This window comes from Peromyscus eremicus, chromosome 8a (genome assembly GCF_949786415.1).
Source record: "Peromyscus eremicus chromosome 8a, PerEre_H2_v1, whole genome shotgun sequence".
NCBI lineage: Eukaryota > Metazoa > Chordata > Mammalia > Rodentia > Cricetidae > Peromyscus > Peromyscus eremicus.
In genome coordinates this window covers 36,412,170-36,436,014 of record NC_081423.1, presented here as the reverse complement: position 1 = coordinate 36,436,014, position 23,845 = coordinate 36,412,170, and the positions used below count along the sequence as shown (strand labels likewise).

The 23,845-nt window shown below is 43.3% G+C and overlaps 1 protein-coding gene across 1 annotated transcript; it reads right to left on the bottom strand.

Annotated features, from left to right (window-relative positions):
• Nucleotides 1–14,829: 14,829 nt before the first annotated feature.
• Zcchc10 (zinc finger CCHC-type containing 10) lies at nucleotides 14,830–23,100 on the bottom strand. Its single transcript, XM_059270540.1, has 4 exons — nucleotides 22,993–23,100; nucleotides 17,631–17,789; nucleotides 16,753–16,797; nucleotides 14,830–15,282 (listed from the first exon to the last, which is right to left on the bottom strand). The coding sequence occupies exons 1-4, from the start codon at nucleotides 23,031–23,033 to the stop codon at nucleotides 15,018–15,020; spliced, it is 510 nt and encodes a 169-aa protein (XP_059126523.1). The 5' UTR covers nucleotides 23,034–23,100; the 3' UTR covers nucleotides 14,830–15,017.
• Between the last annotated feature and the right edge of the window lie 745 nt (nucleotides 23,101–23,845).

Here is a 23,845-nt window from a genome sequence, read left to right as displayed (position 1 = left end):
AGACTCTGTTTCAAAACAAGAAAAAAACAAAAAAATCTCAAACTAAAAAGACTCATTTAAAAAAGAAATGTCTCTGTTACACAATCTCAATAGTGAGTTTTGTTATCTGTGACAAAATTCTTGACTCTCAGCCCATGAGAGGATTAAGTAGGCTCAGGGGAAGGGGACTCCGTTCCTCTCCTCTTCTGAGCTCTCCCTTTCTCTCCGTTCTGCCTGAGTGCCACACTCTGTGGGGGGGTGTTTGTTTTTTGTTGCCCCCCCCCAATTGCCTGCCTGCTGCTTTTCACCCTAATTTGCTGGTGCTCTTCCATCTGTTTCTGATTTCTGAGAGGTGACACAGATCTTATCTTTAGACCTTTCCTCTCTTTCTCTCCGCATTATCTTTATTTGGCCATCAGGGTCAGCATATTTTCTGAAAGGTCTAAAATTTTCAGTACTATTTTCTTCTACAATTTTTTTTCTAAAAAAAAAAAAAAAAAAAAAAAACTACGTCCTATGAGTTTGCACCAAGACTGTGTCATCATTGAGAAGTCCGACCTGAGCCTGAATCATCATTGAGATTTCCAGCATGAGCCTGGTTACCGACTTCCATTCCAACAAGCAAGAAGATCACCATTACCCCCCAAGGAACTCATAATGGGGCTGGAGAGATGGCTCACTGTGAGAACATGGGGTGGGGGGCCTGAGTTCACTTCCCAGCACCCACAGGGCAGCTCACACCGTCTGTGACTCCAGTTCCAGGGGACCTGACACCCTCCCACAGACATACCTGCAGGCAAAACACTAATACACATAAAATAAAAAAAAAAGTTACGAAGAAAAGAAACTGTAATAGGGTAGCTAGCTATGTCAAGCATCTGATGAAGTGGATTTAGAGAGCTCCTTCTTCGAGAGGGAGCTCTGTCAGGTTGCAGGAGGAGGAAGAGAGAGAGGAGAGATAATTACGTTCCTGAGATCTCAGCCCTAGATCAGGAGATAATTGAGGTAGGTCCTGACTCCAAGGAAATGCTGAAGTGATTTGGCAGTCTCCAGCCTTCAGGTCACTTAGCCTACCTACAGTTGGGATGAATTTCGAAATACCACATGGAGCTGTTTGGGTCTATTCTGTAATGTTTTCAGTAAATCTGGGAGCAACTTTAAAAAATAAAAGCATTTCTTTTCTGTGCGTGTCTGTGTGTGTATATATGTGTGGAGAGCAAAGGACAGCTTGCAATGGTCAGTTCTCTCTTTCTACCGTGTGGGTCCCAAGGATGGAACTCAGGATGTCAGGCTTGAGCAAGTGCCACTGAGTCATCTTGCAGGCCCAAAGTTGTCTCTTTAATTTTTTATCGCTTTATCTTACATGTGTGCATGTGTGTGATGGTGAATTGTATTGTCAGCTCTCTTTTTTATCTTACTGAGACACAGTTTCATTCTGAAGCTCAGAAAGGTGTGGAATTTATTATGTGCTCCAGGCTCGCCTCTGACTTGTGACAGTCCTCTTAAGCCTGGCAAGTGTCAGAATTACAGGCATGAATCATCACGCACTTTGGGTCTAAAATATTTCACAGGAGCTGGAGAGAGAGCTCAGGAGCACTTGCTGTACAATCATAAACATGGAAGTTCAGATCCCAGAGTTCATGTCAAAGCCAAGTATGGTCCGACCAACGACTGTAATCCTAGCACAGAGACAGGTGAGGCTGAGAGGACTTCTGGGACACGCTGGCCGACAGCCAGTTTAGTTAAAAACCACGAACTCCAGGGCCGGAGAGATGGCCCAGCCATTAAATGCTTAGGCTCACAACCAAAACAGGAGTGCTGGGTACCACAAGAGGCCCTGCCTCAAAATAAGAAGGCTGAAAATGATACCAGCAACCCTCCTTTGGCCACACATATATGCGCATACAACACACACATGAAATTACTTTGAAACATTTTAAACTTTTAAAGCCAAGTGGAAAACCCAAGGATTTTATGCAGCTAATTATATATAGTAGGAACAGTTCCATAAAATCTGTACTGGTAAATACAAAATATGATAGTTAATTAAATTTGGTAATTCAGTATTACTACTGAGTAAAATGAAATAGTTTTTACCAGGTGAAAACATGTCACTAATTATGATTCAAAGAAAATGTTTCCTATCAGCAAAAGTGATTTTAAGGCCAGAGAGGTGGTTTATTCATAGCTATAATCCCAGTACTCAGGAGACTGAGGCAGGAGGCTTGCTGTATGAGGCCATCCTGGAGTACTGAGTAAGAGACCAGCCAGGGTCACAGGTCAAGATCTTGTCTCAAAAACACAGCAAAAAAGGAAGGCCAACAAAATGGCTCAGTGGGTAAAGGAGCTTGCTGAGAAAGTCTGGCAACCTGAGTTCAGTCCCTGGAACCCACCTGTGTGAACACAGAAAGAAAACTGACTCCCCCAGAGTCATAACCCTACTCCCTGTTGATGCACTGGGGCTGTAACCCAGGGCTTCCTGCATGCTAGGCAGGCACTCTACCTACTGAGCTACATGCCCAGCACTATATTTTTTATTAGCATTTATTAATTATATATAATGATGGGCTTCATTGTGATGTTTTCATTCGTGGAAATAATATATTTGATCATATTCATCCATATACCCACTTTAGTTACCCTTCCCCTCTTACTAACTGACTTTTCTCAATTAGTCTCCCCTCTTATTTTCATAGCCTTTTGTGTGTGGGGGGGGGTGTGACAGACAGACCTAGTGAGGTTAATTTAGGGTTGCTTACAGAAGCATGGATGACTGGTTATTCACAGGAGCATAGACAACTTCTGCATTTTACTTCTGAAATAGTTTTACATACAAAAATAAGTCACCAGGTATCTACTATTAACCCAATAGCATACAATGCTGAGCATGTGTCTTGCTTGAAAGACAATTTTCCAACTCTCTTACACTCTTCTCTGTCAGCACGTGTTACATGGAAAAGTGATCAACTCCAATTGAAAACTGGGTGGGAGGAGCTGGAGAGATGGCTGAGAGGTCACAGGAGTAACACGGAAGCAGTCAAAGGTTCTTGACCTTGTACATGAACAGTAGGCTAGTCATAACACAAACAGGAAACCTCTTAAGGAGCAAACCAAAGTAATGAGACATAAACAAGCCAGCCAGCAGTGGACAATCACAGGAGTGAAATACCGGCCAAGTCCATGGAACCACTTGCGACATATTTCCAGTTGATATATTTCCACTTAGGTACATAATTCCATTTTATAGTCTTCTTCAGAATCACATCATTGTTTGCTCCTGGGATCAGGAAAAAAAAAAGTGGGGGAGGGCTCAGAGGTTAAGAGTACTGTGGGCTCTTCCAGACGACCTAGGTTCAGTTCCCAGCACCCACATCAGGTGGCTCATTATCTGTAACTCCAGCTCCAGGGGATCTGATGTGATGTGAAGGGTGAGAGCATCAGCATTCATACAGATACACACACCTATACATCACTAATAATAATAATAAAAATCTTTAAAGACGGAGTGAGAGAGCCTTAATCATATAGCTAAATGGATTTTTTTCTGGTTCTGTGAGACAAGGTCTCATGTAGCCCAAGTTAGCCTCAAATTCATTATGTAGCTCCCAAAAACCTTGAACTTCTGATTCTCCAGTCTCCACATCCTTTATGCCTGAAGTCCAAAGCAGGCAATGTATACTGTAGTGTGGACTCTGGAAATAAGCCTGCTGCAAATGTGTGGCAATGGTCGTATTCTTGTTTTTAACTGGGAAAGAAGTACATGTAGCAACCCAGTGGTCCTGTAATTTAAACTGATTAGTTGCTGCAATGACATTTCTTCTGCAAAAGCTTCACAGAGGAATATTTTGATTTGTAGACTGAACACCTTAAAAAGTGTGATCACATTTTCAGCGGAAGCTAATTTCCACAATTATTGAGTGTCTGGTAACAGTGGTGTGGTAGTTCTCCTAAGAGTTTCAGATCTCACATTATTTACAATTGCCAAAAAGCAGAAGTAACCAAGTGTCTAGCAGTAGGTAAATGAATGAACAAAGTGTGTTACACGATACAACACACTGCCATTCAACCTTAAAAGGGGAAGGAATTTGACTTGTGCTACTACCAGATGGGTGAACGTGAAGAAGACATTATGCAAAATGAATTAAACCAGTCACAGGAAAACCAACCACTGTTTGCTTCCACTTAGCTGAAGTAGCAAGAGTAGTCAAGTTTGCAGAAACTGAAAACAGAATGGCTGCTGCAGTGACTGGACAAGAGAGGAATGGGAGACTTTTAAAATAGGTATAGAGCGGCAGTTTTGCCAAATGGAAAGATCTCCAGAGACAGATGATGGAGATGGAGAAGATGGTTTCAAAGTGACATGAATGGCTTCATACAGCTGAACTGCACGTGGAAAAACAGAGGGAAAAGAAGAGAGAAGATAGGATTGAGGATGCAGCTCCCTGGGGAAGCCAGTGCATGAACATACAAGGCCCCCAGTGTGATCCCCAGTGCCACAGACAAAAACAGAGAAAAGCAAAAGATGAACAGGGTAAGCTTTATGCTTATTCTACTCCAACAAATGAAATTCACAAACAGGGCATGGTGGTGCAGTTCTGCAACCCAGCACTTGGAAGGCATGGGCAGGCAGGTCACGAGTTCAAAGTCATCTTCTACCACATAGCAAGTTTGAAGCCAGCAAGTGCTACACCAGTCTCTGTGTGGTTGTTTGAAGGGGAATTGCCCCCACAGGCTCATAGTTTCCATTTCAGGGATGTTGAAAGGGCTCATTGGGTAAAGGTGCTTGCTGCACAGCCAGGAGACCCAAGTTCCATCCATCCCAGAACCCATGCAAGGGTGGGACAAGAAAAACAATTCCTCAGAGTTGTTCTCTGATTCCCACGATTCCCACATGCATGCTGTGGCATTCGGACCCACATACACATACATCACATGCATGCTAATAATGAAGAAAACTAAAAATCTACCCTCCCCTTGCCTTAAGTACAGACAATCCCAATAATAATTTACCCTGTTGTGCCGTCAAACTGTGTATGACAGATAAATCAGGGTATGCTCAGCCTTATCACTTTCATTTGTTTGAAGTTTGTTTTGGTTTTTGAGGCAGGGTCTCATGCAGCTCATGCTGGCCTCAGACTTGTTATGTAGCTAAGGCTGGCCTTGAACTCCTGATCCTCCTGCTTCCACCTCCCAACTGCTGGGATTACAGGCTTATGATCCCTGGTTTAGAGCAAAAGAAAAATTTTGAAAAATCCTGGAACACAAAGACCACTGTCAGTATATTGTTTAATAACACCCTTTAAATGCCTGTGTTATCAGATGCCTCATAAATCTGTTCAACTAAGCTTTTTCTGCTCCATACAGTTTGGCGGTATCTTTTTTGTTTGTTTGTTTTGTTTTTCGAGATAGGGTTTCTCTGTGTAGTTTTGGTGCCTGTCCTATATCTCGCTCTATAGACCAGGTTGGCCTCAAACTCACAGAGACCCACCTGCCTCTGGTATCATCAACAGTAACACATCTTAGCCAGGCAGGGTGATCTCATACCTGTAATCCCAGTGCTTAGAGGCTGCGTTGAGGCAAGATGATTACTGCATGTTTTAGGCCAGCCTGGGCTACATAGAGAACTTGTCTCATAAAACTAAAGACAATAAATAAAAACACAATTTAGCAGACTGCACTTCCAGTTGAACTGAGTTAGTATTTTCCTAATTTGGCGAACATTCTCACAGGTATTGTTCTATGTAGACTACTCTTAGTGGCTAATTCTCCAATCGGTTTTTTTTGGTTTCTTCAAGACAGGGTTTCTCTGTGTAGCTTTGCGCCTTTCCTGGAACTCACTTGGTAGTCCAGGCTGGCCTCGAACTCACAGAGATCCACCTGGCTCTGCCTCCCGAGTGCTGGGATTAAAGGCGTCTCCAATCGTTTTGAGCTCAACATTTCCTTTGTGCAAACATCTGAGCAGTTCTAGTAGCACCCATCAATTTATTAAGTTGATGATAGATTAATAAAATAAAAATTGGTTACAAAATAAATCTAATGGGCTAGGGAATGTAGCTCAGTTTGGAAAGTACTTGCCTAGCCTTGGGGGAGAGGACAGGAGGGGGGTGACCCTGTGTTCTACCTCCAACATTGACTATGGTGGTGGCACTTGCCTACAACCAAGGTACTCAGAAGGTAAAGGCAAAAGGATCAGAAGAAGTTCAAGGTCATCCTCTATCATAGGTACCTGGGACCAAGTCTTTAAGAGAAAAAAAAAAACCAAAAAAACGAAAAGCTATTTCAATTTAATTACCTCAATGATGGGCTACATTACATATTATAAAAAATATTATATTAACTACTCTGCCAGACTCTTTTGAACTTGGCCTGCCCATATTAAGACATATCAGTCTGGATATGTAGTTTTTGGCTGTTGCAATCCAACATGATTTAATGATTAACTCTGTATCAGTAAATGACTATCATTGTTTGGCTACCACATGAGTCATTCAGAAGCAAACTTTGGTGTACACCTGTAATCCAAGGACTTGGTTGGCTGAGGCAGGAAAATTGAGAGTTTGAGGACAGCCTGGACTATATAATGGGTTCAAGGGTAGCCTGGGCTACATAATGAGACCCTGTCTCACAAAAAGGAGGAGGAGCAGGAGCAAGAAGAGGAGGAGGAGGAGGAGGAGGAGGAGGAGGAGGAGGAAGAGGAAGAAAAAGAAAGAAGGAAGGAAGGAAGGAAAAGAAAGAAAGAAAGAAAGGAAAGAAAGAAGAAAGAAAGAGAAACTTAGCAGCCTCCTTTTCTTTTTTTACTTTTTGTAAAGAAACTTGGGGGCTGGAGAAATGGCTCAGAGGTTAAGAGCACTGGCTGCTCTTCCAGAGGTCCTGAGTTCAATTCCCAGCAACCACATGGTGGCTCACAACCATCTATAATAGGATCTGATGCCCTCTTCTAGCATGCAGGTATACATGCAGAGCACCCATATAAATAAAAAATAAAATAAAATAAGAAACTTGGTTCAGCTGGGTGTGGTAGTGTATACCTTTAATCCCAGTGCTCTGGAGGCAGAGGCAAAGGCAGGTGGATTTCTTTGAGTTCTAGGCCAGTTTGGTCTACAGAGTGAGTTCCAGGATAGCCAGAGAATACAGAGAAAACTTGTCACAAAAGAAATTCAGCTATGATGGGATATTCTGTGAGAATTCTCAATGTCTTCATTCTAATGGTTGCATAAACCAGTCATATTTGGGAGAGGCTGGAAGTGTCAGGGGTTAGGGATCACCAAGGGCAGTTTATAGGCTATCTACTCCATTATTCTTTGAAGAAAAGTGGATCAACAGAAAATGCAGTTGTAAACACTGTCTTTGTTGTGATTTTTGAGATGGTCTTATGTAGCCCATTTGGCCCTGAAAATTCTCTGTATAGCCAAGAACAACCCTGAACTCTTTTTTTTTTTTTTTCCTGGTTTTTCAAGACAGGGTTTCTCTGTGTAGCTTTGGTGCCTGTCCTGGATCTCGTTCTGTAGACCAGGCTGGCCTCGAACTCACAGAGACCCGCCTGGTTGTGCTGAGATTAAAGGTGTGCACCACCACCACCACCACCACCACCACCACCAGGCTCAACTCTGAACTCTTGATCCTCTTGCCTATATCACTCAATACTGCACTCCATTTAAGAGGTGCTGGGGATCAAAGCTAGGTCCTCATGAGTGCTAGGAAATCACTCTACCAAGAGAGTCACATCCAGAGTCCTATTTTTCATTTCATTTCATTTCTTTTTTTTGAGACAGGGTTTCCCTGTGTAGCCCAAGCTGTTCTATAACTTGCTATGTAGACCAGGCTGGCCTGGATCTCAGAGATCCACTTGCCTCTGCCTCCCAACTCTTGGGATTAAAGGCATGCTCCACTACTGCCTGACACTATTTTCCATTTCTTAAAAAGAAAGATTTAGGGGCTAGAAAAATAGCTCAGGTAAGAGCACTGGCTGCTCCTCCACAAGACCTGGGTTCAATTCCCAGTACCCACATGGAGGCTCACAAAGCATTTGTAATTCTAGTTGGGTGAGGGGAGGGTGAAGAGGCACTAGGCACATCAATAGTGCACAGACATTCATGCAAGCAAAACACCTATACACATAAAAGATAATTAAAATATAAAAGTGGAGTTTTGTTATAAGGATTCTAATGTCAACATTTAGTGTCAGTTCACCAAGTTCACAGACGAAATGCTTCCCTCATTCAACTAAGAATCCAAATAACACTAAGGCAAATATGAATGCTGATGGTTTTGTCCTAATCCATTTATTCATTCTGCCAACAGTTGATTCATTGAGCTCCTTTAGACGCCAGGCAACAGTCAGGGCCTCAGAGGCACGAGTGAGCAAAACTAAATCCTTATCTTCATAAAGTAGAACGGCCACATTAATGGAGAAGACACAGTTGTGAATATCCTCCCCCGCCCCCGTACACACACAGTCACATAACAGATAGTCAAGTATAAGTGAGGGAAAATCAAGGCAAAGGCATTGAACCAGGGGAGGGGCTAATTTAGGTAAATTGGCTAAGAGAACCCTTTCACAAAAAAATTTTGAACAGAAACCTGAATGTAGCTTTTCAATAACCATGAGCTTCAAAATACAAAAACATTATTAAGTCTTTAAAAAATTATTACTGCATAACAGATTACGCAAAGCCCAATGGCTTAATAACAAAATTTGCTGGACGGTGGTGGCACAAACTTCTAATCCCAGCACTTGGGAAACAGAGGTAGACAATCTCTGAGTTTGAGGACAGCCTGGTCTACAGAGCGAGTTCTAGGATAGCCATTGGCTACACAGAGAAACCCTGTCTCAAAAAGTCAAAAAACAAAACAAATAGGAGTGAAACAAAACAGTATTTATTATCTCCCAATTTCTGTGAGTCAGGAATTCAGGTCTGGCCTGGGGTTTTAGGTTACAGTTATTAGAGCTTCACTGAGCATGGATGACTGGCTTCCTTGTGGTTCTGGCATTTCTGATGAGTCAGGGCTGGTAAGGCGACTTAGCACTTCCTCAGGAGGTGTCTCCCCACGGTTGCTTGTGTATCCTCATGTCTCAGAGACTGGCCTGTCCTACAGAGTGTGTTTGAAGAGACAAGGCAGAAGTTATAATGCCTACCATGGCATCACATCCTGTTACCTTTGTTCCAGTCTATTCACATAGATTAGCCCTGATTCAGTTATGAGAAGGGATTACGTAAGATAACGCATGCCTGGAAAAAAAGGTCACTAAACTACCTTGGCATCATTTCTCTCGTATCTTTTTTTTTTCCTTTTTGTTTTTTTGAGACAGGGTTTCTCTGTGTAGCTTTCTCTCATATCTTTAGGATGATTTTAAATAATTACCCAGGGGCAGGGAACCCATCTATGAATAGCAGTCTTTTACACTGGTTCAATTTATTTCCTTATCTACAAGTACACCCTATATATACACGCACACCCTATGTACATTATTATTCTCAGTTCAAAGCTTATTTCCTCTTAGGATATATATTTAAGTGTTTAACTTTAAAGTCCAAAAAAAAACCACATTTAATAAATGGAGCTCTCAGCGGTTAAAGTTTTAAACTATAAATTGAGTTTAATATAGGTTAGCATCCATTTACTTTTTTTTTTTTTTTTTTTTTGCCTTTGTTTTTTGAGACAGGGTTTCTCTGCCTGTCCTGGAACTCACTCTGTAGACCAGGCTGGCCTCGAACTGCCTCCCAAGTGCTGGAATTAAAGGCTGACTGGGTACTGGCTCCGCCACTGCCGCCGCCATCGCCACCACCATCACTGCCACTACTACGGCCACCGCCGCCACCATCACCACCGCCCAGCTTGGCTATCCATTTACTTCTTAGTAAGTCTCAGAAGATTGTCTTTCAAGGAATTTTTCCAGGGCCAAGTGTAATGGTCCGTACCTATAGTCCCAGCTACTTGGGAGACTGAGGAATGAGAAGCATTTGATCCTATCAGTACAAGATCACAGTAGGTAATATTGAGAGACCTCTTCTAAGAAAAAGTTTTTAGGCATGGTAGTGCACGTCTTTTATCCCTACGCTTTCTAGGTAGCGGCAGGTGGATCTCTGGGTTAGAGGCCACTCTGGTTTACAAATCAAGTTCCAAGACAGCCAGAGAAACCCTGTCTTGAAAAACCAACAAAGAAAAGAAAAACTGAGCTGGGAGATAGTGGCGCACACCTTTAATCCCAGTGCTCAGGAGGCAGAAGCAGGTGGATTTCTGTGAGTTCGAAGCCAGACTGGTCTACAGAGTGAGCTTCGAGACAGGCTCCAAAGCTACACAGAGAAACCCTGTCTCCAGGAAAAACAAACAAACAAACAAACAAAAAAACAAAAAAAAATATTTTGTACTGTTAGTTAAGGAGTAAAGCTGTTTACAGTATCATTCCCCCAGTTTCCTTTTTTGATTTTTCGAGACAGGGTTTCTCTGTGTAATAGCCCTGGCTGTCCTGGAATTTGATTTGTAGACCAGGCTGGCCTCGAACTCACAGAGATCCACCTGCCTCTGCCTCCTGAGTGCTGGGATTAAAAGCCTGTACCACCCCTGCTCCCCTCAGACTAGTCTTGAAGGCCAAGGATGACCTTGAACTTCTGAAGTTCTCCCAGATTGCTAGATTAACAGGTTTGCTGACATCCCATTTGGTTAATATGAGGCTGGAAATTGAACCCAGGGCCTCAGTCATGCTAGACACACTTTACCAAATCCATTCCCTGCTTCTTAACTTTTAAATTTGTTGAAAAAGATTTACTCACTTGTGTATGTGCAGAGACCACAAAAGGTCAAGTGTCCTCCTCCATCTTTCTCACTGTTCCTCTGAGGCAGGGTTTCTTCCTGATCCTGAGGCAGGATCTTAGCTAGGCTGGAAGCCAGCAGGCCCCTGTGAGGCCCCTGTATCTTTATCCTCCCCACAGCCAGGAGGACCTCCCCAAAGCTTAGAGGACCACAGGAGGTTTGTCACGGGGAAGCCAGGATCAGAACTCCAGTCCTTATGACTGCGGAAAGCTCTCTCAACTGCTGAGCTCTCTCTCCAGCTCCTCTATTTGAGTTTGAATTCATTCATCTATTTTTTTGCAATAGGGTCTTACTATGTAGCCCTGGCTGTCCTGGAACTCACTAAGCAGACCAGGTTAGTCTTGAACTCAGAGATCCAACTGCCTCTGCCTCCGAATGCTGGGATCAAACAAAGGCGTGTGACACCATACCTGTCCTTAATTTGATGTTTATTTTCTTCTTCTGCTTATTCAGGGATTTGTTTTATTTTCCTAACTGCTAAAGTTACAAACATTTGTTTCAGATATCCCCCCTCCCCCAAAATTATAGCCAGGTAAGGCTGCTCACACATCTTTCATCCTGACACTTAGGAGGGTGAGTCCCTGTATCAAAAATTAACAGTAACAAAAGCCAAAAGTGAAATTTAGGGTTATAAGTTTTCCCAAAGTACTGCTTTAGAGACATTCAACGAATACTGATGTATTTAGTTTTCATCCTCATTAGTTAAAATAACTTTCTAAGCTGGGTGTAGTGCTGAATGTTGTTTGTTAATCAGAACACTTGATAGGCTGAAAGATGTCGAGTGTGAGGATAGACAAGGGTACACAGTGAGACCCTGCCTCCAAAAAACCTGACCACTTTAACAATTGACCTTGTCTATTCCTTCTTATATTCTTTTTCTGACATCTAATTTGACATGACATAGTTTGAATTCTTGATCCTCTTGCCTCCATCTCCAGAGTGCTGGGATTATTACAGGCTTGCCCCAGACATACATTTTTAATCCTAGCACTCAGGAGGCAAGGGCAGAAGGATCTCTGAGTTGGAGGTCAGCCTGATCTACATAGTGAGATCTTGTCTCAAAAACAAACAAACAAACAAAAAAACCAAAAAAACAAACCCCAAAACCCACAAAACAAAAATAAGCATATAGCATCATGCCCACTTTATGTACTGCTAAGAATCGAACCCAGACCTTCCAGCATGTTAGGCAAACACTCAGCCAGTTGAGCTACATCCTCTGCCCCCAAATCAAGATTGTTGAACTAATTATATCTCTTTTCTAAAAAGTTTAAGGCCACAGAATTATGTGGCTAAACCTCACATTATAGTACATTAGTTTGCTTTTTAAAATATTGTACAGTATTTCCCTATCCCTGTTAGATTTAAACTGTGTACATGTTATGCCAATATAGCAGCTTATCCCTAGTTATTCATACTCATGAAGTCACATGGGATCAGTTACCATACAACCAGTCACACATTTTGCCTAGCGTTCACCAGACTGAGGGTTCGGATTGGAAAAAAAATATAAAATGTAATGTTTATGAAAGTTTATGTGTCTATGTGTAGGCCAGAGGTCAATGTCACACGTTGTTCTCAATTGCTCTGCTCTCCACCTCATGTAGAACAGTGTCTCACTGAATCTGGAGCTCACTGACTAGGTTGGCCTCCCTATGAGCTCCATGGATCTGCCTACCTCGGTCCCTTCCATTTTACTGACTGAGGCACTGCTCTCACCCTTAAAAAACAATCTTGTAAATATAAAGTGAGCAGGGGTAGGAGATGGTTCAGCAGTTAAGCACACTCTTGCAGAAAATCTGAGTTCAGCTCCAAGCATCCACATCCACAGCTCACAACTGCCTGCCTCCCTGGGCTCCCACACAGATGTAGGGCAGATAGACCTAGACAGAAGCAGACCCACTAAAAGAAAAAGAATGCCAGGTGTGGTGGCCCAGCAATGAGGTGGAGGAGGGGGGTAAGAAGTCCAAAGTCACCCTCAACTACCTAGGGAATTGGATGCCAGCCTGGGTTATATGAGACCGTGTCTCAAAAAACCAACCAAGAGCCCTCCTGAGATGTTTGGTTCTTCAGCCAAGACTCCAGCATGACATCAGTTGTACCAGTGAAGAAGAAACTCATGGATGCTGAGCTGGTTGACATGCCAAGCTGGGTGGTGACTTTATCCAAAAGGCAAGCCCTGGAGTACTAGGGCTGTGCCCAGTATTACCAATCCAGCAACACGAGGAGAGAGCACAGCTGGGGTCATCACCGTGCCGGCACCCACGTGCTCTTCAGGTGCTGGCTTTCTTTCTTTCCTTTTTTTTCTTTCTTTCTTTTTTTCCAAGACAGGGTTTCTGTGTGTGGTTTTGGTGCCTGTCCTGGATCTCACTCTGTAGACCAGGCTGGCCTCGAACTCACAGAGATCCACCTGGCTCTGCCTCCCGAGTGCTGGGCTTAAAGGCATGCACCACCACCGCCCGGCTAGTTGCTGTCTTTCTTATGTGCAGGTCGCAGGAAGGGCCAGTACAGAGGACTCTCTGCAATCCTGAATATGACCAAATGCTCAGTTCCATCTATGAAGAATTCAACTATGGCTGAATCTTCATAACATGACAAAGAACTAATGTCTAATAAAAAGTGACTAAGTGACTGGGTACATGTAGAAAAACACAGATGACAAAAAAAAAAAAAAAAAAAAAAAAAAGAACCCAAGAAACCAGAAGGAAATGAATGATAAGCAAAGGAACAACCTTAACATGGAGCTGGAGAGGGGGCTCAGCAGTCATGAGCACTTGCTGCCTTTGCCCAAACCCCAGGTATGATTCCCAGCACCCACACAGCAGTTTCCAACTGCCTATAGCTCCAGCCACATGGGTCTGAGGAGGTATGGGGGTCTGATGCCCTCTTCTGGTCTCCACATGCTCTCACACAAATGTGATGCACATCAACACACATATAAACAAGTAAATCTTAAACAAAAAACAAAGAAACATAAAAACTTGAAACTTACATCATTCCCATGTACTGTATTAGGTTCCTTGAATTTATATATTCAGGACAGAAAAATCAGAATAATTTTCTGAGCACAAACATAAAAATAAAGCACATTTATTAACAGTAGGAAAGCTATACTTAAAATAACAATGTATCAAATCTCACTGTTGCTTGAATTCCTAAAGGTCTTATAATAAAAAACCTGGAGCCAGATATTGGGGTAAATGCTGAAAGAGCAGAGAGACAAAGGAACAAGCCACAGCTACTTCTCACCTCGCCAACTACATGAATCTTCTGACTGAATGTCTGAGTCCTCAGCCAAAAGGGCTCCAGCTGAAAGGGTCTTCAGCTGAAGAAGCCTTTAGTTCCTGTCTCCTCACACCTTATATACCTTTCTCTGCCCAGCCATTTTACTTCCTTCCTAGTGCTGGGATCAAAGGCATGTGATTCCCAAGTACTGGAATTATAGGTGTGCCACCACTGCCTGGCTCTGTTTTCTCTCCTAGACTGAGTATCTTATGTAGTCCAGGGTGGCTTTGAACTCACAGAGATCCAAAAAGACCTCTGCTTCCCAAGTGCTAAGATTAAAGGTTTGTGCCACCACTGTCTGGCCTCTGTGTTTAATCTAGTGGCCTGTTCTGTTCTCTGATCTTCAGACAAATTTTATTAGGGTACACAATCTATCACCACATCTCACATAATAAACACAGCAAAAAGAGCAACTTCTTGATATTCTGATGCAGTCCCTTCAAAGCCTGTCCTACACACCTTAATACATACCCACATAAGGCATTCATTTCAGAAGCAGAAAAAATGACATCATTGAAACCAATTTCCTGGTTTTCAGCTTTGATTATGTTCTACAGATGTATTTCAAATACTTAAAAAAAATGTCAACAACAAAAGCTGAGCATGGTGGCACATTATCTTTAATCCCTGTACTAGAAGCATCAGCAGGCTGTGAAATCAAGGCCAGCCTCCTCTACATAATAAGTTCCAGGCCAGCCAGGCCTACAAAGTGAGACCCATCTTTAAAAGAAGAAAAACAGCAAGAACACAATATTCATTCCTAAAATAAACGTCTTTATATATATAATATCCTTTATTAATATTCTATACAATGGCAAATACTTAGAAAGGTCTGAATTCTAACAAGCTGATCCAGCTAACCCGCTTGCTTGAGCATGTTTTCAGTTCCCCTGTGAGTCACACTGATGTTTTTGGTCCACTGGTCCAGTGTAGAGAGAGTTCTATTTCTTTTTCCTCTTCTTTGGTGGCTCATCATCAGAGCTGCTCTCTGTACTGTAACTGCTGCTACTGGAGGAGCTGGAGTCTGAGTCTGAGTCCGAGGAGGAGGAAGAGGAGGAGGAGTAAACTGAGGAGGAGGAGCTAGAGGGGCTGTCTTCCGAGTCACTGTCCTCTGAGGAGGATGAGGCAGATGTCTCGCTCTCCGATGAAGACTCACTGGCCGAACTGTCACTGTTAGAGGTACTGGAACTCGTGACACTCTTCGACCTATTCAAGTTAAACAAAGCATGCGCACATGGGAAGCTGACATTTCACACAGTGCTTACAAACCGCTCATGCTGAGCTCCTGCACACTAGCCCTAGGCACAGTCCATGTTCGGAGATTGCCTAACTGCTCTAACACATGCCTCCCCACTTTACAAGCTCTCTTGGATTTCACAAGGTAAATCTCCCATACTATGTCACACTGAGCATGCTGGCACATGGCTATAATCCCAGGAGGTAGAGGCAGGAGGATCAGGAGTTCAGCTACACAGTAAGGTCCAGGCATATCTGTCTCGCCCAAATATAAAGAAACAAAAGGAAGAGCAGGGCATGGTGGCTCAAGTCTGGAATCCTAGCACTCAAGCTGAAGTAAAAGGATCACAAAGAGTATGAGGCCAGCCTAGGCTACAGAGTAAGATCTAGTCTCAGAAAAATAAAACAGGGGCTAAAGAGAAGGCTCAGCATTTAGAAGCCTTACTGTTTTGTCAGGGGACTGGAATTTGGATCCCAGCACCCAATCCGGCAGCTCAAAAAACATCTTTAACTTCAGCTCCAAGGCACCCCTATACACGTAAATAAAATAAATCTAAGCTGGGCGGTGTTAGTGCAAGCCTTTAATCCCAGCACTTGGGAGGCAGAGGCAGGTGAATCTCTGTGAGTTCGAGGCCAGCCTGGTCTGGCCAGAGTGACTTCCAGGATAGCCAAGCCTGTTTCGCAGAGAAACTCTGTCCTGAAAAACCAATAAACAAACAAACAAACAAGTAGATCTACAAATCAAAAGCAAAACCAAACAATAAAAAACAAACCAATAAACAAGGCAGGCATGGTGGCACACACCTTTAAACCCTGAGCTTGGGAGGCAGAGGCAGGCAGATCTCTGAGACTGAGGCTAGCCTGGTCTACGTAGCCAGTTCCAAGCCAACCAAGACTATATAGTAAGTACAACCATGCCTAGACTTAACAGAAACATTTTTTTTTCATTTATGTGTCCGTTTATGTGGTATGTGTTTGTACACAAGTGCATGCCAGTATGCATGTGTGTATGAAGAGCAGAGGTCATCAGGTGTTCTCAATTGCTCTATACGTTTCAGAGGCTGTAGTTGAACTTGGAGCTCACTGGTTCAACTAGGCTGTATGCTCAGTGATTCACCAGGATCCACCCATCTCTAGCCCTGCTCCAGTACTGTGGTGGCAGGAACCGCCGATGCACCTCACTATTTACACATGTGCATGGCAAGTACATTATGTAACTGGGCCATTTTTCCAGTCCCCTCTAGCAAAATTTGGTAAGATTTTATTGTGAGATCCAGAGGAGGAAGTCATTTAGTATTTTCAGGTATAAGGATTCTAGAGCACTGTAGAAAAAGGAAAAAAAAATGGAGCTAATAAATTCCACAGAAGAAGAAAATATTAACAAAGACAGTTCCATCCCAATCTTCCTCCCTCCAGGTAGTGTAACCAAAAGCCACCTACCTCTTCTTCTTCTTGATCTTTTTCTCTACGTTACTCTCTCCCATGCTGAAGGACATAAGGGGAACAAAAGCTCCCATTAGTAAGAGTGACTTTACAATCCTCTGCTAGCCTCAGAACACTCTGCCTTCATTACATATGCTCAAGTGAACAGGATTTCTTGCTAGAATCAAGTGGAGTTTCCTGGGACAGGCTACACGCAGTACAGTCATGGCTGACTCAGTACATCTTATCTCATGTACATCAAAGCCAGTTAGTAGTTAAGATGACTGAACACACGAACTTGTTTCTTTTTTTGTTTAGAACTTTAACTACTTACTGAACAAGGCAACAGCAGCACAATAGCTGTAACCTGAGTTCCTAGAACTACACACGGTCATTTCACACTTTTACAAGAGCAAATTTAACCACAAGTTTAGTATTGTTTAAACAAAAACAAACAAACTCAAGACTGTATTCCCAAACATCATACAGAGCAATCTAGTGAGCTTGAGTGGAATGTACAGATGTGCAAAGCTCATATGTGTGAGCACACAAATAGGTTAACAGCTACCTTAGTAGTAGAGATGGGAGGTTTAGATATGCTAATACTTGTGAAAACCACAGTTAGTGTCTGACACAGGGTAGCCATTCATTAAAATCAGCCAATGCTTTTAGAAACTGGATTGGAGGTATACACCTGTAATCCCAGGACTCAGGGCACTGAGACAGGAGAACTTCAAATTTGAGACCAGCCTGAGCTACACAGTGAGACAATCTCCAAAACCCAAAATAAACAACAACAACAAAAAACCCAGCTAGTATTATAATGAACCTTTCAGCCCCTAGTCAATTCTGTAAATATTTGGGCAATTTCCTCTGGATACCATACGTAAACTTACCTTTGCTGCAATAATCTATTTTCCTTTTCTTTTAAAGCTTTCTTCAGCTCTGCAGTTCTTGAAGGCCTGTGTAGGTACTTTCTTTTTCCTGTGCATTCATATGTCCAATGTCCAAATTCCAAGCATTTCTGACATCTTACATGTTGCTTATTGGCTTCACTACAAAGAAAAAAACATAATACAAGCCTTAGAAGTTTTGTCTTGTGACAGTTTGACCTGAAAAAGCATACAGTGATGTTTACTCTAACAGACACAGAAATAGTAGAGTAAGTGGATCAATGCATGCATCCTGGGGCTCAACAGAACAGATCTTGGCTTCTCCAAGCCCACCATGCTGTTTCATGCTTATAATCCTTCACTTTTTAGGAAGTAAAGTAAGAAGTATGGCTGCAAGTTCAAAGTTAGCCTGAGCTAAAGATTGAGAGACCCTGTCTCAAGCAAAGCAAACATAAAAACAGGAATTAAGTTTTTCCACTCCAGTAATGATGCATTCAGACCAACATTTTTTTTTTCTTTTTTTAGTTTTTTCCAGACAGGGTTTCTCTGTGTAGCTTTGGAGCCCGTCCTAGAACTGGCTCTGTAGACCAGACCAGGCTGGCCTCAAACTCACAGAGATCCACTTGCCTCCGCCTCCAGAGAGCTGGATTAAAGGTGTGCACCACCACCATCAGGTTCAGGCCAACATTTTTAGTTCAGAATGCAAAGAATACAGATTTCTATTTTTTTTTTTTTTTGTAGTGCTACATATTAAACTTAGGGCCTCCTTCATGCGCATGAAGCAAATGCTCTACCACTGAAGTAGACCTCTAACCCATTAAAACATTTTAAGGGTAAATTTTAAGGCAGGTAAGGGTGCTTCCTGTAAGCCTGAAGATCTGAATTGGATCCCTGATCTGTGTGGTGGAAGAAGCAGAGAACTGACTTCAAGTTCCTCTGACCTCGATTCCTACACACACCCACCCACACACACACACACCCACACACACACACACACAAATTAATTCCCCCCAATAGGGTTTCTATATGTTAACAACCCTGGTTGTCCTAGAACTCACTTTGTAGACTAGGCTGGCCTCCAACTCAAAGTTCTGCCTGCCTCTGTTGTTGGAGGTTTTTGCTCTTTTTGGGGGCCTGCCACCCACCTCCCAAATAAATTCACACACAGAGGAGGCTTATTATAAATTATGAATGCCCGGCCTTAGCTTGTCTTAGTTTCTATCGAGCTTTACTTATCTTAAATTATCCCGTCTACCTTTTGCCTCTGGGCTTTTCCCGTTCTCTAACTTTTGTAAATCTTACTCTTACTCCGTGGCTTGCTAGTTGTGTAGATAGGTGGCTGGCCCCGGGAGTCTTCCTCCTTCTCTGGCTCCTTCTCCTCCCCTTTTCCTAGATTTCTTCTCCTATATATCCTCTCTGTCTGCCAGCCCCACCTATCCTTTCTCCTGCCTTGCTATTGGCCAGTTCTTTATTAGACCATCAGGTGTTTTACATGGGCACAGTAACACAGCTTCACAGAGTTAAACAAATGCAACATAAACAAAAGTAACACCTTAAAATAATATTCCACCGGGCGGTGGTGGTGCACTCCTTTAATCCCAGCACTTGGGAGGCAGAGGCAGGCAGATCTCTGAGTTCGAGGCCAGCCTGGACTACAGAGTGAGTTCCAGGAAAGGCGCAAAGCTACACAGAGAAACCCTGTCTTGAAAAACCAAAAAAAAAAAAATTAAAAAAAAAAATATTCCACAACACTCTGCCTACTGTGTGCTGGTATTAAAGGCATGTGCCACCGCTGCCTGGCAAGACTCCTGAAAACACTCATATGTTTTTCCTTCTCCTTCTCTCCTTCTTCTTTTTGCAGACAGGGTATCATATGTAGCCCTGGATAGTCTGGAACTCACTATGTAGACCAGGCTGGCCTTGAACTCACAGAGACCCACCTGCTTCTGCCTCCTGAGTACTGGGATTAAAAGCATGATCCATGACATCTGGACCAATACCCAGGTTTTTAATCTAATAAATCACAGCTTAGGTGAAAAACAAGGACATTAAAAGCAATCGTGTAGCATGGATCTTAAAAGGTCTTATTAATAAAATCAAACCTGAAGCCAGGTATTGGGGTGAACGCTGGAAGATCAGAGAGACAGAACCAGCCACAGCTTCCTCACCTCACCAATTCCTCAGATGATCCTGTTTCCTCAAACTGGAAACCTCTGAGTCCTCATCTGAATAGATCTCAGCTGAACTGCTGCTAAAAGCCTAAAAGCTTAACCAGCCAAAAGCTTCTAGTTTCTGGTCTTCACACCTTATACACCTTTCTGCTTTCTGCCATCACTTCCTGGGATTAAAGGCGTGTGTCACCATGCCTGGCTGTTCCAGTGTGGCTTTGAACTCACAAAGATCCAGATAGATCTCTGCCTTCGGAATGCTAGGATTAAAGGTGTGTGTGCCACCATTTTCTGGCCTCTTTATCTAGTGGCTCTTCTGTTCTCTGACCCCAGATATGTTTATTAGCATGCACAATATTTTGAGGAGCACAATATCACCACACAATCGGGTACTCAATCCATAAGCAGTATTTTCCTTTCCGTTTCACATACCTTTTGGTAGGTTTGAGAAACCGAGCATACCACTGTCACATGGCCATACAAAGGGTAACATTGCTAGAGGCTTTTGTTTTATGATGATGTCTTGCCAGACTTGATGGTGCATGCCTCTAATCCCAGTACTCCAGAGGCAGAGACAGGCGGAGCTCTGTGAGTTCCAAGCCAGCCTGGTCTACAAAAGTGAATTCCAGGACAGCCAGGACTGTTACACAGAGAAACTCTTGAAAAGCCATCTTGGGGGCTAGAGAGATGGCTCAGAGGTTAAGAGCACCGACTGCTCTTCCAGAGGTCCTGAGTTCAATTCCCAGCACCCACATGGTGGCTCACAACCATCTATGAGATCTGGCACCCTCTTCTGTGTACATAATAAATAATTCTTAAAAAAAAAAAAGAGAAGAAAAGCCATCTTGTCACTGAAATAGCCTAAGTCTAGAGCCAAAAGAACAAGTTTAAGAGAGAAAAGGGGTGAAATGAGACCCTAGTAACTTAATTTAGTACTCTTAAAATTAGGGTGTTTTTGTTGTTATTTGAGACAGGGTCTCAGTATGCAGCCATGAATGATCTGAAACTTGCTATGTAGATCAAGCTAACCTTGAACTAAGTGGAGGGATTAAAATCATGGGCTATAACACAACCCCCCCCCCCTTTTTTTTTTTTTTTTTTTGAGACAGGGTTTCTCTGTGTAGTTTTGGTGCCTGTCCTGGATCTTGCTCTGTAGATCAGGCTGGTCTCGAACTCACAGAGATCCTCCTGGCTCTGCCTCCTGAGTACTGGGATTAAAGGTGTACGCCACCACTGCCCAGCTTTACCTGGGCCCTTATCTTTCCTTTTTCTTCCTTTCCTTTTTTTTTTTTTTTTTTTTTTTTTTTTTTTTTTTTTTTGAGACAGGATCCCATTTATCTTAAGGCTGGCCTTGAATTAAATGAATTCCTGATCCTCTTGCATCCACCTCCCATATGCTGGGGATCAATCCCAAAACCATATGCTTGCTAGGCAAGCACTCTACCAACTGAACTACATCCCCAGCCCTCTTATTACATATTATCATCATCCCAGTTTTCCTCCAGACTTACTGCTCTGACTTTCCTTGCATTCAAGAAGTCTGATAAGGCCCTAGAAAGTAGATTGTATGGACAATGTATGTAGTGAGGAATGGGGCTCTTTCAATATAAAATATAAACAGTCAAGATGGGCAGCAGTTGCACATGCCTTTAATCCCAGCACTCGGGAGACAGAGGCAGGTGGATCTCTGTGAGCTCAAGCCAACCTGGTCTACAGAACTAGTTCTACAACAGCCAGGGCTGTTACATAGAGAAACCCTGTCTTGAAGTCTATATATATATCATATATAAAATACATACAGAAACAGTTACAAACACATACAATATCTACGAACTACATACAAGCAAATGGTAATGGCACAAAATGCTGAGAATGAAGAGAAAAAAAGACAGTTTGGCAAAACAAAGGCTCAACAGGTAGGGAAATGGCTCCAAGGGTAAAAGTACTTACCACCTGTTTGCTTTTTGAGACAGGATTTCCCTGTGTAACCCTGGCTGTCCTGGAACTAGCTCTGTATCTCAAGAAACCCACCTGTCTCTGCTTTCCTTAATACTGGGACTAAAGGCGTGAGCTATCATCATCCAAAAGAATAGTTAAGAACTACAAGACAACTACTGTGACCAAGGACAATAGATAGTGGAATAATAGGTTTGCTAAGTACAGATAACACAGGTTCATCTCAGATGAAGTCTTATGTTTAAATTATTACATTTTAAACTAGGCGATGGTGACCCATTCCTCTAATCCCAGCATGGGGGAGGCAGAGGCAGGTGGATCTCTGAGTTAGAGGCCAGCCTGTTCTACAGAGAGAGTTCCAGGACAGCCAGGGCTACGCGGAAACACTCTGTCGAAAACAAAACAAAAAGAATGGGACCAAAGGAAGTTAAAGGACCAAGTGTTTGCCTGCCAGAGTCCATCAAGTTCCTGCAACAAAATTTTTATCAGATGAGAGAGATTCAATAAAGGTGGAAATTTATTAACCCTTAACGAGCTAACTACATTTTATAGAAGAAAAAAATTCTTACAGCCTCAAAGCAGTTATACAACTGTCTACCTTTTCTTTTCCCGAATCCTCTAGTGACTCGGTCTTTTCTATGCCTTTCAGTCTGTCTTCAAACGTCACCATCCGCTAATGTATTTACAGTCCAACTAACTTGAAGAGGGCCTTTCCCTTTTTTCCATCACAACCTCTTATTTTCCACAAAGCCTTTTAGACTACCAGCTGTACTTGTTCCAGAGTGTCAACTGGTTCCACAATTAGGACTGTAAGCTGCCTGTCTTGGAAACATTTTTCTTCACACTGAAATTCTGGCATGGAGTGGTAGGTACTAAAAGAATTATTGACTGGAGGAGAGAACGGCAGAAAGTGAGACGGTAGATGAGAAATGAGTAGAGGCATTGTAGACAGGCTTGTTTCCAGGAAAGGCGATAGGAAGGAGACGGGGAATGCTGCGGAGGGACAAGCGGGAGACGTTTGGGTCCTCGGGGGTGAAGGTGTGGGATCACGCATCCAGGCTACCCTTGACAAACGTGTGGGACGGACGGGGGAACATAAACCACCCAGCGAACAACTCTTCGATCCATTTCGGACGCTCCGGAACCCGCTCAGTCCCGCAGCCCGCGCCAGCTCACTAGCGAGCCGACCGGCTCTCCACACCCACAGCCCTCCCGCAGACCCCACTGGGCGTCTCTCTTACGCCTGTCTCCGCGCTATAAGTCGATGCATGGGAGTCGCCATCTTGGAGCTGCCGGAGGCCGCCGCACGGGCTTTTGGGAAACTCCGAAGGGTGAGGCGGGGCCTTCAACTCTCCGAGTCGTGGGCGGAGCCAGACGGGCTCATCCCAACGGAGGTGATTGGTGACCACCGGCTGGTGTGTTACATCTAATGTGGGCCTTGGGTTTAGTATGAATATGACGAGGGCCTTGAAGGGTGGAATGGTGTAGTGTTCAGGAAACCTGTAACCCCAGCATTCTGGAGGCTAAGGCAACAGGATTGCCATGTGTTCAAGGCCAACCTGGGAAACAGTAAGACTCTGACTCAAACAAAACAAAACCAACAAAAAAGCCGGACTTTGGTGGCCCACTCCTTTAATCTCAGCACTCTGGAGGCAGGGGCAGGCTGTTCTTTGTGAGTTGGAGGCCAGCCTGAGGTCTACAGAGCAAGTAAGTCCCAGGACAGCCAGGACTATGCACAAAAACCCTGTCTCGGCGCCGCCCCCCCCCCCCCCCCCCCGCAAAAAAAGCTAAAAACCACACAAAAAAAATAGAGATGTGCATCAACGTGACTGGCTCATTCTGTCCGTTTGTTTTCTCCAAAGATATTTTTGGACCAGTATTTGTCGCAGTTTTTTATTAGATTTCTTTTTTTTTTTTTTTTTTTTTTTTGATGTGTATAAATGTTTTGCCTGCCTGCCTGCATGTATGTGTGTGTGCATCACCTGTGCGCATGCCAGGTGCTGAGGTCAGAAGAGGGCATCAGATCCCCTGCAACGGGAGTTATGGGGATGGAGGTGAACGCACATCTTCTGCAAGATCAACAAGTACTCTTCT

Excerpts from the sequence above, each read along its gene's own strand:
- Zcchc10 (XM_059270540.1), bottom strand. The coding sequence starts at position 23,033 with ATGGCGACTCCCATGCATCGACTTATAGCGCGGAGACAGGC. Across the intron at positions 17,790-22,992 it reads CTTATAGCGCGGAGACAGGC|TGAAGCCAATAAGCAACATG; the intron begins GTAAGAGAGACG and ends TTTTCTTTGTAG. Across the intron at positions 16,798-17,630 it reads AATAGATTATTGCAGCAAAG|CATGGGAGAGAGTAACGTAG; the intron begins GTAAGTTTACGT and ends TATGTCCTTCAG.